A 25,635-nucleotide genomic window follows, 5' to 3' on the forward strand; every position below is an offset into this window, starting at 1 on the left:
ATAACAATAATAATAATAATAATAATAATAATAGTAATAATAATAATAATAATAATAATAAAAATAATAGTAATAATAATAATAATTTACCAATGGACATAGTATCCCTAACAATCCAGTCACTGCTCCTGATGCAGAAATGCCATAACCGAAAAGAATATTACATGAAACAGCCGAGTGTCTGTTCTTGCCCGAATATATATTCTTTACTCAATACTGTTTTGCAGGCAAGAGAGAATATTACCAATGCAAACAGACAAGTACAGCGACCAAATTGTAGAAATCTCTTGTATGGAAGTTGTTGACTTCAGTCGTCATAGCAGCAGCATCATAATAATTATATAAGCATTGGTTAAGACCCTAATGAATCGTCACCATAATAACAGTCAGTCACACAACAAATAACATCATTGAAATGCATCCGAACTTCATAAAAATGTATCTGTATCCTCAAAAAAAAAAGGTAAGAGCTTTTTCTTTAAAAAAAACAGAAAAAAAACCCAAACAAAACAACAAAACAAACAAACTAAAAACAGATTTAAAATGTACATCATAACGTATAGTAAAGCTATGGTTTCCAATAATCGAATTTGTAAACAAACCAACCGGATAAATATTGAGATATCTTTGGCGAAAAATTTAAAAACAAAACCCTGTTTAAAAAATAAACTACAAGAATAATTTCAAAATCTGCAGTTTCTCAAAGTGACCGGGTGAAAGTAAGGGGATTATTTTGTTTAAAAAGTGGAGAAACGGCATGACTATATTTTAATAATCATGAACACACGATATTACAATCTCTCTCTTTTACACATGATCACACACTCACACAACTACACACACCCACAAACAAAATTAAGTGTTTGATTCAATCATGAATATAGCACCAAGATATATTTTGATATTTTTCTGTACACGAAAATAATCTCACAGAGGAAAATTAAAGAATTCAAAAGAGTGTTGGACGTCCATTATCTTACTCTCTTAATTTAAGATGCCATTTCTCGTCTCCTCTCTTTCTCTCAAATAAAGATGGCCATTTATCATTCATCTCTTTTATGCCCTATTAAAAAAAAAAAAGAAAAAGAAAGAAAGAAAGAATAAAAATAAAGGATTTAACGTATTCTCTCATCTCTGGAACTGAATTTTTAATAAGCCATTTTCTCTCCAATCTCTAATTACTAGCTTTGGTCAAATATTCCAAAAGAAAACAAATCTTTTTGACGCTTTCTCCATCTACTCTTTTCAACAAACTGACAGTGTAGGCAGAGTGTTTATCACAAATGCTGAAGTAACAAATCATACACTATATATTGAATTTGATCTATTTATCCATCTATCTACAGGCATAGCCATTCACTGCATTCAATCTCGCTCACTATGACTAACTATAAAATACTGGAAGGTAGGTGGGCTGACATTAAAATTCGTCGTGTTTGGTGAGGGCTTCTCCAAAATCAGTGGCTTGACTGCCGACAAACAGGTCATATTTCTCCAGGATCTCCTCCTTGGAGAGTTTTCCATCCTGCAAAGAATACAAAGATATATTACTACACGACACCTCAATAATGAAGATACTTGCACATTTGTTAAACAGTTAATTAAGAAAATAGGGTTTTAATTTTTAAACGTTTCATATTCTTTAACTCTCTCGAGTTCATCCTCAATGAAAAAGGAACAAATTTTTTCGATTTTCAATGTAGATACTTGCATATTTGTTAAACAGTTAATTAAGAAAACAGCGTTTTAATTTTTAAACCTTTCATATTCTTTAACTCTCTCAAGTTCATCCTCAATGAAAAACAAACAAATTTTTTCGATTTTCCATGTATATGAACTCGAGACAGTTTAACTATCCAAATGACAAATTCTATGATGAAATCGTATGTCATAAGTAAATAACATTGAGGCATTTAAAAAAAAAATTATTTTAAAGAATATAATGAAGAAATTACTATCTATTGTATACAATATGGTTAGATTAAAAAAACAAAAAATACTTCACATAAAACAGCCATAATGATAAAGTCAGCTAACTGAACTATTTAACATTTTGCAATTAAAAAACAATAAAATTACTAACTATATATCATAGTCATAATTATTTTCAAGCCTTCTGCAGAGAATGGGCTGTTCGGTCTAACAGTACAATATATATAAAATAAGAGATATGCTTTGAACATTATATGTTTTCTATTGAATACTGCTATTTGGCATTATGGTAAAAAAAAAAATCGTGTACATGAACGCAGCAATGACAAGAATGGAAAGAAGCAACTAGTTGCATTCTGACAACCTTGATACCACGTCACAATAACTTGATCAAAAAGAAAAAATTATAATTTATAATTGTGAATGCAAAAAAGACGTCTACTGTACCTCTCCTTGCAATGTATAAATATAAATCTATTGGTTTAACTAAAATCTTGTTGAGAGCACTTTGTGACAGATTAGGAAAGTAGTATAGTAGGCCTATTCACAGGGTATCAGAAGAAATCTGAATTATTTCTGCCCAGCCTTTTGGATCCTACATTGAGTACCAGAGACACATCAAATTAATTAACAATGATAAATAGCATATCAAGTTGTCTTTTTATAAATCATAAATTCTTGTTGCTTATGACACTCAATGATCAAATTTGGATGTTTAAAAGAAGCCCCTTATACTTATAAGCTGACTTTGAAAGTTACAACATTTTAGCCAGATAGTCGATTTCTATATAACTAATTGGTGAATCAGTGGTATTCATTGAATACCAGTCAAACATCAAATTCATTCACAATATTTAATAGAAAATCATATTAAATATCAATTAAATTCTTTATACAAATGGCACTCAATGACTAGATTTGGATGATTGAATGGAACTTGACTCTGAAAAATTAATATAGGCTTATAAAATTTTTAGCCGGAAGATAAACCTATGATTAAATAGTGGGTCATGGATTATCATTTCTTAATTTAAATTGTTCCAAATTATCCGATAATTCTTTGAGAAGACCCTAACAAATTGATATTTTTCATTGTTAAAAATGATCATAATGTTGGGAGCTTGCCCACCGATTATTTGACCATTCATCTGATTAGTTGCAGAGTTTCTGTCAAATCAAATAAGGGAAAGTTGCATATCTGTATTCGGAAAATACTGACCCTGCTTTGATTTTTTTTTTTTTTTCATCTACACAATTACATATTGATCTACATGGTGGACAAATCTATTACTACCAATCTACGGCATTTGCCACACAAGACTTTAGGTAGAGGCAAACTTTACTCATAACTCACCCAACCCTAACACCGACTATATCCGTAGTTTACCCGGGGTTACTTTTACCCCATGCCTATTTATTACATTTTTATGAGACAAATTATAGGCGTAGTATCAAAGCTAATGTTTGTAGATTTCTACATGTTACTAATAGTTGAATAAAACTATCTATGGACATGCTCATTTTTGGTACAGTTTTTCCCCCAATTTTGAAAAGTAGCAAAATCCCCTAGGATTGAGTGAGTTAAGCTCCTGTTTTCAGCTGCATGCACTTATAACTTTTATTTTTATATATGTTCGAGGGGTGTTTAGAAAGTAATGAAATGAGACAATTGCACTTCATTGGCATTAAAACAAAACTTATAACCATCATTTAGTTACTTCCCTACACATTTTTAACTTCATGTCAATTTACATGCTGTCACAGCAAAAATTCAGAGAATATAAAACCTCATCTTTGACAACTTTTGACCACAATTTGAGAATAAATTCTACAAACTAAGGTGCCATCTTAATCTAATTTAAGACAATAAATCTGAATGTGATAATTGCCCCAATCGGAAGACTGCCTTCATCAACTAAAAGCTAACCATTGAATATTTGAAATGAAAACTCATTAACTACAAATATTTATCAAATTCTAATTTGGAAGATACAAGCCTTCGTTTGAAGATAGTGGTAGAAGGAATTCATGAGATATTATAACCCCTCCTTGACTATTTTAATAAGGATTGCTAACAAATCAAAGGCCCCATCTTGAGACTTGAGATTTAAATGCAATTTTAACCTCCTCAAAATGACAGAAAAAAAAATTAAAAATAGGTCAATGAAGAAATTAAATGGAAAAGAACAATGAAGGAAAATATTGGGAAACCGGTCATAGCTCATTAAAACTAAGTAAAATTTATCAACTCAAAATTTTTATGATGCAAACTGAACTATATTTTCAACAGCCCTCGTTAACAAATACATGAATCAAAAATCTTGTCTCTGCCTTAAGATTTTCAGGTAAGATGCTAAATGCAAGCCATAAAAAAAAAGTCAAATTTATCAAATGCTTTGAAGAAATCTCTAAGAGACTCTGAAAATTTTTTTAAAACAAACAAACAATTAAAATCAATGTAATTTTCCGACATGCAAATTTCTAGACTCTAAATCGATTATTGTCATCACCATTCATGATGCAAGCCGCTAAGACCTGGATCTGTCCATCTCTCAATTGAAATAGTATTTAAGAGTAAATTATAAAAATGTCCATTCTTCTTAATTATTCCCACAATAATTAATAAACTTTCAGTGTATTTTACAAAATAAATTCCTCGCAGCTAAATAACAGAGTAAAGTAATTCTAATACAAATATGTTAAATATATTGAGGGTGTTCAATTGATATCTACTGGTGATAATGTACCACTATTGTTAGTATGTTAAAGACAATCAAGTTTTTAGTATGTTAGTGTTAGCTACTGTGTTAGTGTTTGCAGTCGATTAGGGGGAAATAAATAAGGTGATATATAAGCAACCATTTTTCGATTTTTAGCGATTGATTTTGTTAATATCTTGTTACCAAGTTTACCATGGGCAAACTTGAATGCTTAGTAAAAAAAAAAAAATAACAACAACAAAAACATAATAATGATAGCAATAATAATAATAATAATAATAATAATAATAATAAAAATACTAATAATAATAACAACAACAGTAGTACTACCATGCATGAAATCACCAGAGACATACAAGAATTGTTTGTGAATTTGACAGTGGGTGGTGATGCATGCACTAAACGGGATCAACCTTGTGTTAAGATGTGACACCCTGGCCATGAAGGAAGAGATGTTACGATAGTGAAGGCACTCGATTCACTATACCAATTACAACATGGTACCCCACCTAAAAAAAAATATTTTTGGATTTAATACTAAAATCATGCAATTTTCCCCCCAGAGGACCAGAATATAACAGTAGTTCCCAAAGGACAAAGTAGTTTCTGGAAGGATCAAGATGCAAGCCATGTACACGATGCTAAATCTGTTTCATTAAAACCCTCTTCAAAGTCAACGGGGACTAGGTCACTCACCAGATCACCAGTCAATCCAAATATGAGAAGCTAAATAATCTACTACCCATGATGAAACATCAATGTTTTTGTTTATTCATCTTAACAACGCCACTACCACATTATCTCATTCGTCTGTAGTGTTTCAGTCATCCTGTTTTGTTGATGAAGGGGAAACCCAAAACGTCCATTTTTATCTGTTTTCGTATTTTCAATTTAAGCTTACATTCAATTTCACATTGTTATTTATTTCTTCGAGCTTCGGGCAGCAATATTCACATCAACATTGATGCAAGGTTTGACTGAGTCAGCCCACTTGTACTCCGAAGACATTCTTTAACTTTGATAAATCTTTACAAAAGCCAGCCATTTGACAGTTAATCTGACCTGTGTTATACTTGTTGACATCATTCATCGTCTCTGATATGGAATCAATAATAATTTAAGTCAATGTCTGCATCAAATTTCCTATTTGAGCTGTTGTTGATTTTTTTTTTTTTTTTGGTGTGCTCTTTCTAATAAAAAAAAAAAAGAAAAAAAAAAATTGAAGGAAAAAAAAAGAAAAAAAAAGCATCAGCCCTGCAAATGAACAGTTACTATCCCTATTTGGATTGACTGGTGAATCTGACAAAATGCCAAAAGGGCAAGACTATTACTACCTTATCGGCATCTGCTTCGAAAATGAGGTGATCGGCTTCTGCCTCGGAATGGTCATAATCAGCGGGGATAATCCAGTCCATTACTTCCTCTCTGTCCATTTTACCATCCTTGTTTTTATCCCGGTGCACTGTAAACTGATCTCGTTCAGACTTGACCCAATCGGGTTCTTCTTCACCCTTTTCTTCTTCCTTACGTGGCCACATGTCACCTAAAATGTGGAGGGGGGTCAATAGTTCAGCCATAGACAGGAACAGGGAGGGGGGAAAATGGAAGGAGGCATCAACTTTGAAAAGGGTCAAAAGACGTTACAGAATGGAAGAGGCAATCAAGATCCAAAGAAAATCGTATACCTAGATCACAGAAGCAAACCTTTTCCACCTAGGAACCTGAGAGACAACAAGCCAAGGCTTTTTTATACTCACCAGAGCCTTGATGCTGTCCCACGTTGTCGAGTAATGTTTCAATATTCTACATTATATCAAACTGCTATTTTAATCAGAACAGAGTCCGACAAGCCTCCTAAAGGTCGTTTAACACAAGAGTAGGCAAGGAATTTCAAATCATTATGAACTGAGCCAAGACTTGTGACCCAAAAAATTTTTAAGAGGAAGGTATTAAGACTGTCCCGTTATTTTTTTAAAAGGTCCAAGACATATTTTGTTGAGCACACAATGCAAATGTTTCATATCAAAACTTTATAATCTTACCAAATGAATAATCTTTAAAAAACAAAAGAGGCCAAATACCTTTTTTAAAAAATTCAAACCAAGTATCTTTGTCTACACATAATTATAATGCTAGATAGCCCACTTGTTCTTAACCAGATGACTACCATACTCTGAAAAAAATCGTATCTAAAAATTTGGCCAGAAAACTCATCCTTCAAGTATCAATCGATTAAAATGACCCTCATCTTGGTAAAACATCCCAAATCTGGGGCTTTGCGAAGTCCCCGATTTGAGAGTATTTGCCATTTTAATCGATTGATATTTGAAGGACAACTTTTCTGGCCAAATTTTTAAATACAAATTTTCCCAGAGTACAGCAGTCAACTGGTTAAAACCGACCAACTAAAAGGTGTGCCTCTGTCACTAAGTAATAGAAATAAGAGATTACATGACACATAAACTGAACACTATAATAATGACAAACTGTAACATCAGGTGCAGCAGACTCCGAAACTAGAGCACTATATGGAAGCAAAGCAGTGGCAGAAGATTATCTGGTAAAGGTTGTGGATATAATAATAAAACCATCACCACCACAACAACAATCACTAGGACCACGAGTGGGTGAGGCTAGTTTCAAACCTTATTGGTGTCTGAGCTTTTTACTAGGTGTGATGCTTCAGCTGAGCTGTGGTCGTAATCCTCTGGAATGATCCATTCCTTTATCTCCTCTTTGTCCAGTTTCCCATCATTGTTCTTATCCCTGTAGTTGGCAAACTGTTCTCGCTCGCTTCTCACCCACTCTGGTTCACCTTTCTCACCGTTGTTACTCTTGTGATGCTTTTCTTTATCTTCATCTTCATCATCATCGTCATTCTCATCATCATCATCATCCTCATCATCTTCATCACCCCAAATATCATCTATAGAAAATTGTAAATCAACAGTGATAATGGTATAACCAGAGATGCATTCTACTTATGTAAAATTAGAATCAATGTATTGAGTCTGATTTGGAAACTTTCAAGAAAAAAAAAAAGAAAATTAAAAAAAAATATTCTTACACACAAAAATTCATGAACCCCCCCCCCCCCCCCCCCCCCCCCCAAAAAAAAAAAAACAAAAAAAAAAACAACAAAAAAACCAAAACAAACATTATTTCGGATTGTTCTGTATAACTGAAGATTCACTCTATATTATATTACAACAAATCAGGGTCAAGCAATAAATTGTGCCTGATTAGAAATGTCTGAGAAATAAATGTTATATTCATTATATATCACATTTCCTTGAAAGCACCAGATGTTTTCTATGCCATCAGTTATGAATATATCAAAGACATTCCCAATCACATTTACACACAAAGACTAAGGACTAACACCTTGGCAGTTGTTGTATCAAATATAATTAGGAGGCTTAGAATCTGAAAAAGATGACTACAACTGTGCAAACGTCCATTATCATTGGTATAATGCTTTCTGCTTAAGTGTTCTCTCGACACTCAAAACAAAAAACAAGTCACTGAAGGTAGGATCTATATCTGGCATGGCAGTTTTTTTTGCATCGCTTGCGGCCAAAAAAAAAAAAAAAAAATCACAAAAAGTCATGAACTAATTATGGGTTTTTAGGAAAATTATATGCAAAATCTTTTTTGCAAAGTTTGCTGTTTTTAGCTTGCAAAATTTGGGATTTTTAAATTATTAAAAAAACAAAAACAAACTGCCGCGTCAGCTATATGGTGATAGGGTGGGAGAGGTGTCATGGAGTGGAAATCATTATATCGAAGGCCCCCATGAGCATGTTAGAATCGTTGTGTCTCTATGTCAAACCGACACAATGCATATTTTTAGACTCCTCAGGGCTTCTACATGGCATTCAAGAGTTGATAATCCTTTAGTTTAATATTATCTGTCATCTGCATTTTTTGCCAAATTGGGACCTAAAATTTGCCAAAAAAGACCCCAAAATTTGCCAAGAAATTTGCCAAAAAGACCAAAATTTGCCAAAAAATTAGCGGAGGAAAACTAAGCGTTTCAGTACAAATTAATAATAATAATAATAATAATAATAATAGATCTTTATTGTCCATAAATATGGCAATTTGTCATTTTGTTACACTTGTCATAACGTTATATGATAACTATAACATTGAACAGACACCTCACTCCTACCCATTCTTTTCTCTCTCTCTCTCTCTCTCTCTCTCTCTCTCTCTCTCTCTCTCCCTCTCTCTCTTCCTCTCTTTCTTTCACGCATGCGACATACACAACATTAACATTTTCATTTCATTTTCAATTCGTTACATTCTTGGCAATTCAACACCAAATATTATCATCATTATCAATTGGTCACTTCATCTAGCCTAACATTAAACAAATTAATCAGTCAATCAGTCAACGCATCAATCCTTGGTTTTGCTGTACCATATGAAATATTCAACATTTTTATTGCTGATGGAATGAACGTTGATTTATACTTGTTAGTTCCACATTTAATCTGACAAAAACTTCTCCCAGATGGCAAAAGATCAAATTCATGGTATAAAATATGTTTTTTTATTGTTGGTAATTGAGAATGCTTTCCTTTCTATTGCTTTTTCCATGAATTCTTTCTACTTCATCAACAGGATGATTTATTATTTTTGATGCCTCTTTGTAATTCTAAATCATCATACAACGCTTTATATAATATTAAGCGAAGGATAGGTCTTCAATCAACAAATCGCGAAATAAGATAAAATTAGTGGTGCACTTTTGTGTCGGAAGTAAACAAGGCCGCCGCCATTTCGATTTCCTTGAGACAAAAACATTGATACGAACGATTTTTCCGAGGATTTGAAGCAGAACTCTAAACGTTAAAGTTTGAAGTACATACCATTCATTAATACGAACAATCATACAACGTTTAATACGTAAATGAGTGAAATGTTGTCATGAAACAAATAAATATCAAAAGAATTCATCACATAATTAACACGCGATACAGAAAAAAATTATATAAAAGACAATTTATTACATTTAAGGACTTGAGAAATGAAATGACTGTGATTAGCGTTGTTACAAAGATTTTAAAGGATCATTATCCGTAGAGAGTAGCTTCCCTTGGTTTGGGCCCAGGCAAAGCTGCAACATTTCTCAAGTTTCGCACTTTTTTTTTTTGTTATTTTGTTTCCGCTTCTTTTTTTTTCCCAAAATTTGCCACGATTTGCCAATTTTCCCAAAATTTGCCACGATTTGCCAATTTTGGGAAATTTGCCAAAATTTGCGGACCGCCCTGATATTTGCGGCCGCAAAAAATGCAGATGACAGATATTATGTAAGGATCACGTAAAGTAAATCTAAGGAGAACTGTCAAAATCATCTTTTCAGATAAAAATAAATTCATTTTTAAAGGAAAATAGTTTATGACAAATGAGCGTTTCAAACCCATAACGAGAGAAATACGTAAAAGAAGCTGTTTTAAAAAAAAATCAGGAATCAACATTTTTCTCCTCATATATTCTTATAACAGTCTAGTTGCACTAAAATCCTGAGAGAGGAGATGAATGTCTTTGCTATAAAATTCATTCCATAGATAACAGAGCTATTAACAAAATTAAAAGACTCTCAGATTAATTGTATTGCTTGTGTAAACTACACGAAATCATTTATTAATATCAAGAAAAAAACAAAAAGGAATTTCAAAAAAATATAAACATCTAAAAATCCACGAAGAAAACCAGTTGATTTTTTTTTTTTTTTTTTTTTTTTAAAGGGTTTTACGGCACTTGCAATATGAGCGCCAGTACAAAGGGAAAAATGGAAGGGTAAAAAGTTCTCGAATTACAATTAAAGCACCCAAAAAAAAAGTAAGATGAAGGGGAATTGGTTCAAATAGGGAACAGGTGTAGATTCCAACAGCACACTATTAGTGTACTTAGTTTGAGATCACCTAAATGTCTCATCCTGACGCAAGAACAAGTCCTCATTAAGAGGAACACGCTCAACTATTTACAAATCATATATTATATATGTAAAACAAAAAATAATACAGTGCATAACAGAAAGGTGATTTACAATTACAAGATAAAAAATATCATCTCCCAAAACTAAACATTTAATTGTTTCCCTCCCAGCCAGGACATAACAAAGTAATCTCATTCAAAGACAAAGACAGAAAGCATATTGGAAACAGATATAGGGGAATAGAAGACTGTCTCCCTACCCACTATGGAAGCACAGGTCCCCACGTAGAGGAACACAATCAAATGTTTACAAATCATATATAATACATAAACAAAACATAATACAGTGCATAACAGAGAGATGATTTACAAGGAAAAAAAATATCATCTCCCAAAACTAGCTACACATTTGACTGTTTCCTTCCCAGTCAGGGTATCCAGCCAAGGCCAGGACAAAACCAAGTAATTTCATTCCAAGACAAAGACAGAAAGCATGTTGGAAAACAGACATAGGGGAATAGAAGACACAGTATGTACCTCCCTGCCCACTATGGGAGGTCGGAACCCCACCCAGATGAGCCAGTATAACAAATGGCGTATATTATATATTTGTAGTGCAGACTAATAAATCAAAATTTCATGGATAGTGACAAACACAACATGAACATAAAATCTATTTTGTTTTTAACATAAAATAAAATGAATTAATTAATTTTACAAAATTGATTATTATAAAAGGAATAAGTAGGAAAATAAATGGTTAGAAAATTGGACAGTTGATATTATAATACAAGTTTTATCTCACAGCAAACAAAAATGGAGAGATAGAAGAGAAAAAAAAAATTATCTTCAGGATATATTTCAGTGGAACAACATAATACTATAAATATAATAATAATAACAATAATAATAACAATAATAATAATAATAATAATAATAATAATAATAATAATAATAATAATCAAAATAGATGACACTTGTATATAATGCTAAAAGGAATAATGTAGTTGTAATTTAGCTTTTATGGATGAAACATCAACTTACCTATGTATTCATTCAGACTGATGTAGCCATCTCCATCTTTGTCTATGTCCTCTAATGTTTCCTGTGGGAAATATGACAAACATACATGATGATCAAACTTTTCCCAAATAGTGAATACGAGATCCAAAAGATTAATAAAGTCGATTATCATAGATTTTGGGCAGCCCCAATACCTCAGTGGAGGAGCACTTGCTTCACAAGCAAAAGAAACGGGAACAATCTCAGCTTCGAAAAAGAACAAAATACCAAACTGGAACGTTTCGGGCTCAAAACCGTTCTTCAGCCAACAAAAGAAAAACCAAAAAAAACCCAACTAACTAAATTGTAATAAATGACAAGTCTGAATACAAGCTTGTGCTTAAAAAATCTGAATTTTGTGACTAAATTGTAATAAATGACAAGTCTGAATAAAAGCTTGTGCTTAAAAAATCTGAATTTTGTGACTAAATTGTAATAAATGACGTCTGAATAAAAGCTTGTGCTTAAAAAAAAAAATCAGAAATTTCTGGCTAAATTGGAATACATGAAAAGCCTGAAAAAAGATTTGTGTTTAAAAAATCAGAATTTTCCGACTAAATTGGAATAAACGGCAAGTCTGAAAAAAAAAAGGCTTGTGTCTATCTATTTATAACTGGTCGTGTTGACTCACCTCTACCACAATGTCCCTCATGTGTTCAGCCTCTTCGGGGTGCAGGAAATGCTGGAACTCCTCCTTGCTCAGCTTGCCATCTTTGTCAGTGTCAGCTCGGTTCCATCTCCTCCTGTCGCGCTCAATCATGTTTTTGTAGTCAAAGGTAGGAGAACCCTCTTTTGGTTCTAATGACAGTAGAAGAAAACAAAAAAAAAAAGAAGAGGAAAATGTAATAATAAATAATAATAATAAATTCCCTTTATTCATCCCATAGGGGAAATTTGTCTCTAGGGTCTATTCCAAGGGAAGACTGGAATAATCCAGGCATTAGCCGCGGTGCAATGCCGCAAATTGAGCTAGGGCGAGTTGACTTGCTCAAGGTCACACAGCGCAGCGGCAGGTGATCGAACTCGGTACCTTTCGGGTATGAAGCAAAGACCGTACAGCTGAGCCACGCTACCCCTGTCGTACCAGTAATAATACTGTCTAAAAGGCAAAACCCAACCATCTATAATACAAGTCAGTTAATATTATCTTAGAAACGCTTAGTAAGAGGTGAGGATCTCTGTAATCCACAGTAATAAATTCAGCTTTGAGCTTTTTTTTATATAGCACAACACCCACTTAACGTGCACAAAGCGCTTTACAAGGGGTCCCTGGTCAAAAGCAACATTTAATGTAGAACGAGACATGACGCCTGTTAGACGATATTACAATTTTTTCTGACAGAGACAACACTGTTGACGGCCAGATACTCATTTTACACCTGAGTGCAGTGAGAGAATGCGAGTGAAGAGTCTTTTACAAGGACTCAACTATGCGCCGAGCAAGGCTCAAACCCAGGACCTTCCGATGCGAAAGAGAGTGTCATACCACTAGACCACATAGCCGCTATAAATGTAAGGAAGTGGTTATTCAGTATCAGATACTGAATAGTGCTTTGCCACTATTCAGTATCCATAAGGAACTCTTTTTCATAGAGAGAGTGAAAAGTGCGACAATCTCGGTTGAATGGAAATAACTGTTGACCTACTTCCAGATTGAACACATGCACTAACTGACAGCCCGAATCAAAGCTGTAAAAATATTTTGATCGTAATTTTTTTTTTAATTTCTGCTTTTATGCAATTAACATAGTTCAAAATATCAAAATAAGAGTGGCATTCAAATCCATTTTTAAATGTCTAAATAGATATGATTAAATGTCACTAAAAGTTCAGTGACACCATGGCTTGGTGGATATAAGCTGTTTGACTCTGAGTTTAAGGTTCGAGAGTTCAAATCCCAGTAGGGGTAACTTTTTTTTTTCCCCATTATTTTTTAAATTCCTTCTGTCTATTGATATTTTTTAAACTTTTGTTTTTATAATTTTATTTGCTTGTAATATACTTTAATGTTGATATTATACTATTGTACTTTTATTATTATTATTATTATTATTATTAGTATTATTATTATTATTGTTTATTATTATTATTATTATTATTATTATTATTATTATTATTATTATTATTATTTCTACTTACTTACTATTATGACTATTGTTGTTGTAATCATCATCATCACTATTATGATTATGATGATTATTTTTTTTTAATCAAGTAGTTGGAGTGATTTCATCAGTTATCGATTTATTACGAATATCTTTTATGTGTTATCATCTCGTTGTTGTTTTTCATTATTGTGCTCTTCTATTGTTCATTATTTTTTTAAATCTTGCTTTTTTCTGTTTGTCTCATTTGTTGTTGTTGTTGTTGTTGTTCTTGTTGTTTGTTTGTTTGTTTTGTCATCTAAGGCAAACCCGATTCATTATAAATATGTGGGCAGACTTTCTGCATTTTTTAATTGAGCGATGTACTTCCGTGAATTAATTGCCGTACTATATTAAAATTTACGTGATAATAATAATAATAATAATAATAATAATAATAATAATAATAATAATAATAATAATAATTTAAATAGATACTGAAAATTAGACTACAATTGACATCTATTTACTGAATACACGTGGTATTGTTAGGGGTGTTTCTTTTTTTACGAAACCTGCCAAAACACGCCGATACCCGACAAAGTTATGGGAAGTAGGCAGCAGTGGGGAGTGAACCTGGAAATAAGGGAAGTGTACACCGTTGGGGAGTGAACCTGGGGCTGGGTTTTGTAAAAAAAAAGCAATTACTTTTTTACGAAACCCGACAATATCCGACAAAGTTATGGAAAGAAAGTAGGCAACAGTGGGGGAGTGGACAGGAGATTCAGGGAAGTGTACACTATTGGGGAGTAAACCTAAGTCTATGGTTTTTTGGCGGGTTTTGGCGGATTTCGTAAAAAAGTAATTGCTTCATTCTCATATGGTACCCATCTCCCATAGTCCGGCTTCATTTCCCACTGGTATCCATCTCCCCTAGTCCCAGGTTCATTTCCACTGATATCCTCTTCTCACAGTCCCAGGTTCACTCCCAACCGGTGTGCATTTCCCTGAGTCACGGTTCATTGCCCAATGGTGCCCACCTCCCATAACTTTTGAAAATTTCGGTAGGTTTCGAAATAAAAGTACATTCTGAGCTCACTGTCCACTGGAATCAGCCTCTCGCAGTCCCAGGTTCAATCCTCATCAGTGTCCAAATCCCAGATTCACTCCCCACTGCTGCCTGCTTCCCATAACTTTGTCGGGTTTTGGCGGGTTTCGTAAATAAGTAATTCCCTCTCCCCCTTGGTATTGCTTTTTTACAAAATCCAGAGTCCCAGGTTCACTCCCCACAAGTGTACACTTCCCTGAATCTCAGGATCACCCCCCACTGTTGCCTGCTTCAATAAGTTTGTCGGATATTGCCATATTTTGTCGGGTTTCGTAAAAAAGTAATTGCTTTTATATGAAACTCGCTGAAACCCGCCGAAAACCAGAGTCTCAGGTTCACTCCCTACTGGTGTACACTTCCTTGAATCTCAAGTTAACTCCCCACTGTTGTCTACTTCCCATAACTTTCTCAGATATTGCCAGGTTTCGTCGGGTTTCGTAAAAGAGTAATTGCTTTTATATGAAACTCGCTGAAACCCGCTGAAAACCAGAGTCTCAGGTTCACTCCCCACTGGTGTACACTTCCCTGAGTCTCAGGTTCACCCCCCACTGTTTGCCTACTTTCAATAACTGTGGGATATTGCCGGGTTTCGTAAATAAGTAATTGCTTTTATGTGAAACTCGCTGAAACCATCCGAAAACCAGATTCTCGGGTTCACTCCCCACTGGAGTACACTTCCATGAATCTCAGGTTCACTCCCCACTGTTGCCTACTTCCCATAACTCTCTCGGATATTGCCAGGTTTCGTCGGGTTTCGTAAAAAAGTAATTGCTTTTATATGAAACTCGCTGAAACCCGCTGAAAACCAGAGTCTCAGGTTCACTCCCCACTGGTGTACACTTCCCTTAGTCTCAGGTTCACTCCCCATTATTTGCCTACTTTCCATAACTTTGCCCCATTTTGTTGGGATTTGGCGCATTTTGTAAACAAAAAGTAATTGCTTTTTTTTTTTTACAAAACCCGCCGAAACCAAGTCCCAGGTTCACTCCTCACTGGTGTTTACTTCCACGAATCTCAGGTTCACTCCCCACTGTTGCCTACTACCCATAACTTTCTCGGATATTGCCAGGATTAATCGGGTTTCGTAAAAAAGTAATTGCTTTTATATGAAACTAGCTGAAGCCCGCCGAAAACCATAGTCTCAGGTTCACTCCCCACTGGTGTATACTTCACTGAGTCTCAGGTTCACTCCCCACGCTTTGCCGCATATTGTCGGGTATCGTAAAAAAGTAATTCCCCCCCCCCCTCCCACATTTTTTATTGCTTTTTTACAAAACCCAGAGTCCCAGGTTCACTCCCCACTGGTGTACACTTCCCTGAATCTCAGGTTCATCCCCCCCCCCCCCCCTACACACACACACACACACGCTGCTGCCTACCTCCCATAACTTTGTCGGATATTGCCGGGTGTCGTCGCGTTTCGTAAAAAGTAATTGCTTTTTATTACGAAACCCGCCGAAACCCAGTCCCAGGTTCACTCCCCACTGGTGTACACTTTTCTGAGTCCCAGATTCACTCCCACAACTGTCCTCTTCCCATAACTTTGTCAGGTTTCGGAAAAAAAAAAACACCGTACAAAAACCACTATTCAGTGTCAGATACTGAATAGTGCAAAACCACTATTCAGTATCAGATACTGAATAGTACAAAAGCACTATTCAGTATCAGATACTGAATAGTGCAAAACCACTATTCAGTATCAGATACTGAATAGTGCTAGCCTAAATGTAATGGGTATAATCAATTCATATATCTTTAAAATATCTTAATTTTTGATAGGCTCTTAGATTCTTGTATATGAGTCATGAAAACTTAAAAATCAAACCTACATTTCTAATATATAAATTAGGTATTCAAATGCTTAGATCACTTAAAAGTACCGGTATGGCGAGAGAGAGAGAGAGGGGGGGGGGGGGGTGCCTAAGCATCTAAATGGCAAAATAAAATTTAAAAGAAATCCAAATACAGACGTAAGGACAGGGCCAGGTGGCTGAGAGGAAAGAGCGTAGCACTTACAACCGCTTATACATCGAGGTTGTTCTTTGAGCAAGAAATTTAGCCCCTATTGCTCACTTTGCCATGGTGTTGCATGGCCCTGACGCACAGGTTAAACCTGTCCTTCATCATGATCGACCATAAAGAAAAATTTCCCTTAAGGATAAAGACTATTTATTTATCTGTTGATATCTTCAATGCAGGAGGTTAGAGGCATTTGAGATGTGGGTGTATAGAAGAATGTTGAGGGTATCATGGAGAGACAGGTGTACGAATGAGGAAGTGTTGGAGAAGGTGAGAAGGGGAAGAATACTGATCGATAACATCAGAAAGAGGCAGTTACGCTTTCTGGGACATGTGTGGAGAAGAGACGGAATAGAAAAGTTGGTAACATCTGGGATGATCGAAGGAAAGAGAGCTAGAGGAAGACAAAGAATGACTTATCTAAATAACCTAAGAATGGCTAAATGTGACATAAAAAGCAACACAGATTTCATGCGCACCGCAGAGGATCGTGATTCGTGGAGACAGCTGACCGGCAACGTACTCAAGAGCAAAAGCCACGATGGAAGATGATGATCTTCAACGCATGGATGAAAAATATGAAAAAACAACAAACAAATATGTTTGTTCACACAACTATTCTCTTGAGTATAGAACATAACGTGTGTGTTGAACCCGTAGCCTCAAGAAGTCAGGGAGAGAAGGCTCTAATGAGGCCAGGGTTAGAAGCGATCTTTTTTGGGATCGTGGATAGCTCATACAGTAGAGTCAGGCGGACTTGTCGTACCAGTAAGGTCGCGGGTTCGAGCCCCCATCGCTGCCACAAAATTTTTATCCTCTATTGTCTTCTGGCATTTTCCTACTCACTTCATTTCTTGTTGGATCATAGAGAGAGATAAAGGGAATACTGACCATCGTCATAACCAAACGTCCTTTTTTGGTAGCTGTTCCACACTAGCAAGTTTTCATTGTTGGGATCATGGTCTTTCCACATACGATCTGTGTCGGTGACAATGTATCTCCTCTGGACATACTGAATCCAGGCCTTGAGCTCGGGTTCTGTCACCTCCCCATCCTTGTTCTCATCTATCTTATCGACAATAATTCTGTAAGAATAGAAAGAAAGAAGTGGTAAATGTTAAAGTCATCTGTGTCCAACAAGAAAGGTTGAACACATTTCCTGGTTAACATTCTAAATGTGCACCTTTATACTGGTATGACACTCAGCGTGTGACAACAGAGTCTGAGTCCAAATGTAGGCAATGTAAAGTTGAATTGAGTCTCAGAAAAAAAACTATTTTCTCATAATTTTTTTCTCTCCATAGCCAAATATATAATACTTATATAGCCGATAACAGCATAGTCTCTTTGAAAAAGAATTGTAAAAAGAAAAGAATTGCCTTACGGATGCCTTGTCTCTTACTACATGCTAAGCAAAGCTGTTGTCTTGGAGCCCAGTGTAAAGCACATTGAGCTCCTTTAGTGTTTATTGAATTATATAAAAGCTCTCCAGTGTTTGTTTTTAAAATTCCATTTGATAAAGTAATAGTCCTTCAGAGCTAATATGCCCCAGGAGCCGGAGTTTATCCCCGTTTCTTCTATAGTCCAGTCCCAAGGGAAACGTGAATTCTAAAGATTACATGCATCACAGAGTTTTTGCGGCTATATGATCTTGTGGCATGACACTCGCTTTCAGATCGGAAGGTCCTGGGTTCTAGCCTCGCTCGGCACATAGTTGAATCCTTGGAAAAGACTCTTTACTCACATTCTCTCACTGTACTCAGGTGTAAAATGAGTACCTGGCTGTTCACAGCATTGTCTCTGTCCGAAAAAAATGTAAATCGCCTAACAGGCGTCATGTCTCGTTCTACATGTTGAGTGTTGGTGTTGACCAGGGACCCCTTGTAAAGCGCTTTGAGCACGTTTAGTGGATATTGCACTATATAAAATCTTTTTGGTGTTTTTTTCTTTCTATCGTTTCTGTTTTAGGTAGCCTGTTTTTCTTGTTTTCCAACAACCATGCATTTAGACATGACTCAATGCATACTTAGGGTATAAACAATGGGACAAAAAATGTCCAAAGAACCCTTTTACTTCCAACAATATTTAGTTCTGGTGAAAAAGAAAGTGCAGACTTTGGATGATTAAATTTTATGAATATTTTAAAAAGTTAGTTTCAAAAAAGAGAGTCGACAATAAAACTGACAAAATAAAGGCATGATGAAACCACAACTTACGATAGTCTAGCTTTGCTCTCTTCTGGGGATAATTGGTCAAATGTTTCAGCTTCATCGTGGCCTAGGAAGGCATCGTGGTCAAATTCATTGTTGTGTTGCCCATTCTTTTCATGGTCTTCATCACTAAGGGACTTTAAACCACAAATATAACACAAGTTAACTATTACATATTCGAAATTTTGAATAACTGGCAACCTAATTTAATTAACAAATGTAATCAATGCAGAATGTTCAAAGAGGTAGAAAACCTAAGCAACAACAGTTGGCAAGTACAGAATTGCAAACTTTTGCAATTTTAATGCTTATCAGCAAAATGTCAACAAGGCTTAAAGCTTAAGAAATATATCACAGATTTGTTTCTCAGTTTGTTTGTTTAAAGGAGATTACAGTATTTGTGACATTAGACGTCACATTTAATAAGCAGCTGATAAGAGGATTGGAAAGGAAAGAACTATTACTATAATTAAAAAGTAATTTAAATCAGAGCATTGAAACTATAACCCCCCCCCCCCCCCACCACATACACACACATTGTCTTCAGTCATAAAAGTAAACAGACTTCCTGAATTGATATTGTATCAGAGTAATTTTGATCCACGGAAAATCAGACTTACTTCGCCAAACGTGTGAAACTTGGGTTAAGTTTATATGCTTTATCAAGGAGAATGAATTATGTATCAAAAGGAGTGAAAATACTAAATTTTTATGTTTCTGAACACCAACTTTCCCTTTTTTGGCCATCTTCTTCATTTCATAATTCCAGATTGATGTTTTTGTTTGTTTTTAAGGGTTTTACGGCGCTTGCAACACATTTAGGTTATATCAGCGCCAGTAAAAAGGAAGAAAATGGGATAGCAAAAAGTTCTAGAATTACAATTAAAGCACCCAAGAAAAAGTAAGACAACGGGGAACTGGGAACAAATAGGGATCAGATGTAGATTCCAAGAGCATACAACCAATGTACTCGGTTTGAAATCACCTACAAGTCTCATCCAGACACAAGCACAAAATCCAACAAAGAAGAACACACGCAAATGCTTACATTATACATTCAAAATAATAATAATAATACATAACAGAGAGATGATTTACAAGGAAAAAAATATCATCTCCAAAAATAATAACTATGCATTTGACTGTTTCCCTCCCAGCGGGGACTCTGGCCAGCACCAGGACAAAACCAAGTAATCTCATTCCGAGACAAAGACAGAAAGCATGTTGGAAAACAGATATAGGGGGATAGAAGACACAGTATGTACCTCCCTGCCCACTATGGGAGGTCAGGAACCCCACCCAGAATTCCAGATTGAAATAGTCTAACGATTACTCCAGAATATATTATAATCCATCACTCCAAACTACTTAAAAGAGTTCAGCTCATTGTTAATCCATTTACTGCTCAGTACGACTGGTGCTGGTCTACTGATGGTCTAAACCCCCCCCCCCCCCCCCTGAAATTGCTGATGCAATCACTAAGACCAGAGATGAAAACATGAGCAATTTTAAATTTTTCTCTCCATGACAACAGCCACCAGGTCACATGAACAATATGACCCTATCTCCAAAGTGTGTCCATTGTTCAACATGGTCCTCAACAAAGTTTATTTATTTCGTGTCAATCAAAAACAAATTTCATTGTTCTAAGTTGAAAGGTGAATGACTGGTGTGATGGTCTGAAACGCCCCCCCCCCCCCCTTCCAATTGCTGACGCAATCACTAAGACACCAGAGATGAAAACATGAGCATTTAAAAAAAATATCCATGACAACAGCCACCAACATCGCACTAGGTCACATGAACATTATGACCCTCCAAAGTGTGTTCACTGTTCAACATAGTCCTCAACAAGCTTTATTTATTTCTTGTTACAGAAAAACAAATTTTATTGTTCTAAGTTGAAAGATGAATTTTAAATGAATATATAAGTGAACCTACGTGCGATTTTTATGCAGTTATGCCCCTTGGTTTAGTAGTTGGGCCTAGTAAATTGCAAATGCTTTAACAGAGGGAAATCATGAAGAGGACGAGGAAGAAAAGAAAAGAATGTGTGGGAGGAGACTAGAAAATACATCAAATAAATAGATTGAACCATGAAATACAAAAAAAAAGAGGACGTTGAGAATAAAAGCGTTATAATTACCTTTTCATGAACCCTTTGTTTCTTTTCATTGGTGGGGATGGCACTGCAATATGCAGTGACTAATGTCGTAAATATAACAATGAATATGTAGGTCTTCATGATGGTGAACCGCTCCAATAACAGCTCTGGGAATGAAAAACGTTGATGGGTTTATTAAAAAGATAGTTGGGTGTACTTTATTTTGCTGGAGATTTAACACAGTTACCATCATTATTCCTAATCACTTTCTCACCTTATTTATCATATTTTTCTTCACCTAATCATCATCATCATTACGATTAATATCGTAATAATGATAATAATATTTAATGATAATAATAATAATAATAATAATAATAATAATAATAATAATAATAATAAGGCTGAAAACTTATATAGTGCTGTAACTCCGAGATATCAGCCTCTAAGCGCTTAAATATCAAATTACTTGGGCTGAGACATAATATGCTTTAGAATTGAAGAAACACAGTCACTTTTAGGATAATAAATCCCTTTCTGAATTTAAAAATATTTTCACAAATTTCCTCTAAAATTTAACTTATAATAATAAAATTGTGAAAAAAAACCCCCAATGAATTAGTCCAAATATTAACTTCCACTTCACCATCCTACCCGCAACTCCACCTGCAAAACCAGTCAATCTACGCCACTTTCAGAAATACATCCCAAATTTGGGAGAAAATAATGTGTATTTCCAAAGTGCTATTAACCCCAGTCCCCATTTCAAGAGTAAAATTTGATGACACTGGTGGTCCACCGATGGTCTGACACCCTCCGAAATTGCTGATGCAATCACTAAGACCAGAGATGAAAACATGAGCAATGACAACAGCCACCAACATCGCGCTAGGTCACATGAACATTGTACTAGTACAAGGAAAATTGTGACTTGCCAAAAATAATTTCCGAAGATTTTCTAATTTTTCATATTGGCAACATTTCTATTTTAAAAATTGGTTGTTTTTTTAAAATAGTTGGCATCTCTACAAAAAGTTGTACAAGTATCAGGTCTGTAGTTAGTTGCTTTGTGCGTTGAACTTATCTGGGACAAATGAGTAATGCTGCTTTGTATTTTACTTGATTTCATTATTCAAAATGCAAGTACTGGGTATTTTTTAATGTACACCAACAGAGGAGAGTCAAAGTTTCCTACACATCTGTCCTTGATAAACAGCTGACTTAAGGTGCAAAGCGAATATGTTTTTATTAGCAGAAACAGATAAATATACACATTGAAAACGATAACGATATTTTCAAAAAATGGCATTGTTGATATTTTGCAATAATGGGAAAATATCATGGAAAATGACATTCAAACAAGATTAAAGGGCAGGTTTCAAGAATTACGAATAGACTTTTAAAAAACTGGCTCAGTTCGGTTGAAAATTCGTTCAAGATTTTTCTTCTTTTATTTATCTAGTTCTAATTATTTTTATGTGTCTTTCAACATATTAATACTTTTAAGCAGACAACAATTGCCTGAAAAATGTTTAAGAATGTCAATAAACTCGTCACTTTTTGGTAAGAAATGGCCCATACACATGAAAATCGAATCAAGGAGTCAAACCGTATTTTATTTATATTTAAGTTTTCGTTTTTTAATGAAATAAAAGTAAAATATTTGAAGAATCAAAAAGCTAAAGAAAGCTGAAATGATGCAAGTTATTGACATACAAGTAGGATATTTGCAACAACAACAACAACAAAAAGATATTTCTATTTAAAATGAAGACAAAAATATTTCAGAAATTGGCCGAACTGAGGGAACGTCTTGGGAGCTCCTACATCCCCAGTATTCTTGTTCTAGTGGGGGGGGGGGGGGGGGGGACTTAAAAAAAAGTTCCCCTCCCCCCTCCCAAACCCCCCAACTAGAATATAAAAAAAAACAAGATTACTGGGGATGTAGGAGCTTTTGGAAGGCCTCCCATGTCTTTTTTACTTTTACTTTTATTTTGATGAATAATGATGAGGGACCCTTTCAACACTGACTTCCCGGTTCATCAAGTCCCAATGGAAAACTTTATCATATAAAATAAGTAAAATAAGACTGTTTCTTAAATTCTTAACGGATCTACGTGTGAAAGATATTTTCATAATATCACCGAAAATATTGCCTGATGCAGAGGTAAGCTGAGAAACCTGGCCTTTTTTTTTCTTCCAAAGGGTCAGGATTAGGAGCAGTTTTGGTTTAGAGCTTGGGATTCTCAGATTATCAGTGAGCGTTCGGATCTGCTGACTGCAAGTTATTTTTTTTCTTTTTAAAAAAAGGAAAGCTAGATAGAGAGAAATGCATTCTTACCTACTTTGGTATCAGACGTAGTGTAATTAACAAGCCTTGATTGAGCAAACTTAACAATTTTATAAATTGTTTCAAATGAAATTTAAATGATAAACAATAATGCGGCAATTCAGTTTCTACGTAAACTTAATAGCGGACACCGAAGCAATCTTTAAAAAAGGAGAACTCTAACCAATCGATGATGGGCTTAGAGACCACGTGACTAGTTCCACCAATCGTATTGTTGCCAACGTGGCCACGGTTGTTAGCAGACGACCGACGCATCTTCAAGATCTCAAGACTCAAGAGAATCTGCTGCCTGCGTGGCAGGAAATTATGCCATCGTTTGAAGACGAGGACTGGAAGAACATTCCACGTTAAAACGAAAGCTAGGCAGACTGCTCTCTTTGTTATTTGCGAAATCAGCTGATGCAAGCACGTACATTATTGCATGTGCCAGTACTCACAACACGTACATACCTACTCCTGTTTTTCTCCTCCTCCTCCTCCTACTACTACTACAACTACTTCTCCTCCTCCCCCTCCTCCTCCTCCTCCTCCTTCTTCTTCTTCTTCTTCTTCTTCTTCTTCTTCTTCTTCTTCTGGGTAGCAGTATCATCATCATCATCATTATTATTATTATTATTATTATTATTATTGATATCATTATTATCATCATCATTACTATCATCGTTGCTATTAGCACCATAATGATCATCATCCTCATCATCATCATCATAAATATTCTTATTCTTCTTCTTCTTCTTCTTCTTCTTCTTCTTCTTCTTCTTCTTATTATTATTATTATTATTATTATTATTATTATTATTATTATTATTATTTTCTATGTAATTTTGATTTTTACAACAGCAAGCTTGGTTTCCACATACAATCTAAATATGTGTAACAATTACCGCCACATCTTGTCAATTAGTCGGAGGTTCATGTTATGTAATGCACCAACGATGCTAACACTATTCGAAACCCGTCTTTCTCCTTGTAAGTCCAGCGCGTGAGGAATTGAGATATCGGAACCTCCACCCAATGGCGATACAAAAATAATAATTGCATTTTCATTTTAACACATATCTATACCGTAATTGGGTTCACACCTACGGCAATCCTTGTTCTGTGTGACAATTACAACGCCTCATATTTCTTGTCAATGTGTAGGAGGTTCATATTATTATCAACGTGTATATTATCCATTGGTGTTGAAGTGCACCGACTACTTCTCGTTTCTCCTTTTTTTAAAAAAAAAATTGTTTGTTTTTGTTGTTTTTTTGTTTTTATTTTTTTTTATTTTTTTTTGGGGGGGGGGGGGGGGGGGGGTTTTTTTTTTTTTTTTTTTTTTTTTTTTTTTTTTTTTTTTTTTTTTTTTTTACCAGGAAATTTGTGTCCACAATGTACACCTAAATGAGAATTAATTCAGAACGGAGGAAAGGGGTTTGAATTCTACTTCAGCCTTTGTGTACTTTCTCATAATGAGTTCACGAAGACTTCGACTCAAACGGTATTATGCGGGGTGGCTTAGACGAAGAAGAAGATAAAAAAAAAAAAAAAAGAAAGAAAGGAAAAGTAAAAATAGACCTGAGGCTTGGATTAGATTTGCATATCTATCGAGAAAAGTAGATACGGGTTTTTAATTAAAGTGAAAATACTAACGAAAGAGTGAAAATGGAGAGGCTTCGGATGCGGTCTGACGGAAGCCATCGTTAACTTATAGCCTGACACCGACCAAAAAATGACGTCAAAATGCCAGTCTTTGGCCACAAAAGAAAACAAATCGTGAGTTGTACTCAACAGTTCAACCAATGGGACCACTTGTTTCCATGAGCACTACTAACGACAACTCACTAGGCGGTGTAAAAACCAAATAATGACGTCAATATGCCAGTATTTTTGGCTTATTGTGTCAGGCCGTAGCCATCGTTATGTTATATATATTGCCTGATACTGAAATCCAAAAGGACTGGCAGTTTGACGTCATTATTTGGTTTTTGCACCATCTAGTGAGTTGTCGTTAGTATAAGTGCTCATGGAAACAAGTCATTTCATTGGTTGAACTATTGAATACAACTCACGATTTGTTTTCTTTTGTGGTAAAAGACTGGCATTTTGACGTCATTT

General features: G+C 35.0%; 1 protein-coding gene across 4 annotated transcripts; it reads right to left on the bottom strand.

Moving 5' to 3' along the window:
* Positions 1-1,274: 1,274 nt before the first annotated feature.
* LOC144978922 (calumenin-B-like) lies at positions 1,275-23,676 on the bottom strand. Of its 4 annotated transcripts, none has more exons than XM_078925542.1 (8): positions 23,531-23,676; positions 21,228-21,352; positions 19,088-19,218; positions 17,763-17,956; positions 12,292-12,458; positions 11,643-11,703; positions 5,987-6,195; positions 1,275-1,525 (listed from the first exon to the last, which is right to left on the bottom strand). In XM_078925542.1, the coding sequence occupies exons 2-8, from the start codon at positions 21,324-21,326 to the stop codon at positions 1,421-1,423; spliced, it is 966 nt and encodes a 321-aa protein (XP_078781668.1). In that variant the 5' UTR covers positions 21,327-21,352; positions 23,531-23,676; the 3' UTR covers positions 1,275-1,420. The 4 variants fall into 4 exon arrangements, with proteins under 4 accessions (XP_078781668.1, XP_078781665.1, XP_078781666.1 ...); XM_078925539.1 differs by lacking the exon at positions 5,987-6,195 and adding an exon at positions 7,298-7,578 and having other exon boundaries at positions 23,527-23,676; XM_078925540.1 differs by lacking the exon at positions 5,987-6,195 and adding an exon at positions 7,298-7,578 and having other exon boundaries at positions 23,531-23,664.
* Between the last annotated feature and the right edge of the window lie 1,959 nt (positions 23,677-25,635).

Source organism: Berghia stephanieae, chromosome 8, assembly GCF_034508935.2.
Source record: "Berghia stephanieae isolate SIO BIC M18660-M18661 chromosome 8, UCSD_Bste_1.3, whole genome shotgun sequence".
In the NCBI taxonomy this organism is placed as follows: Eukaryota; Metazoa; Mollusca; class Gastropoda; order Nudibranchia; family Aeolidiidae; genus Berghia; species Berghia stephanieae.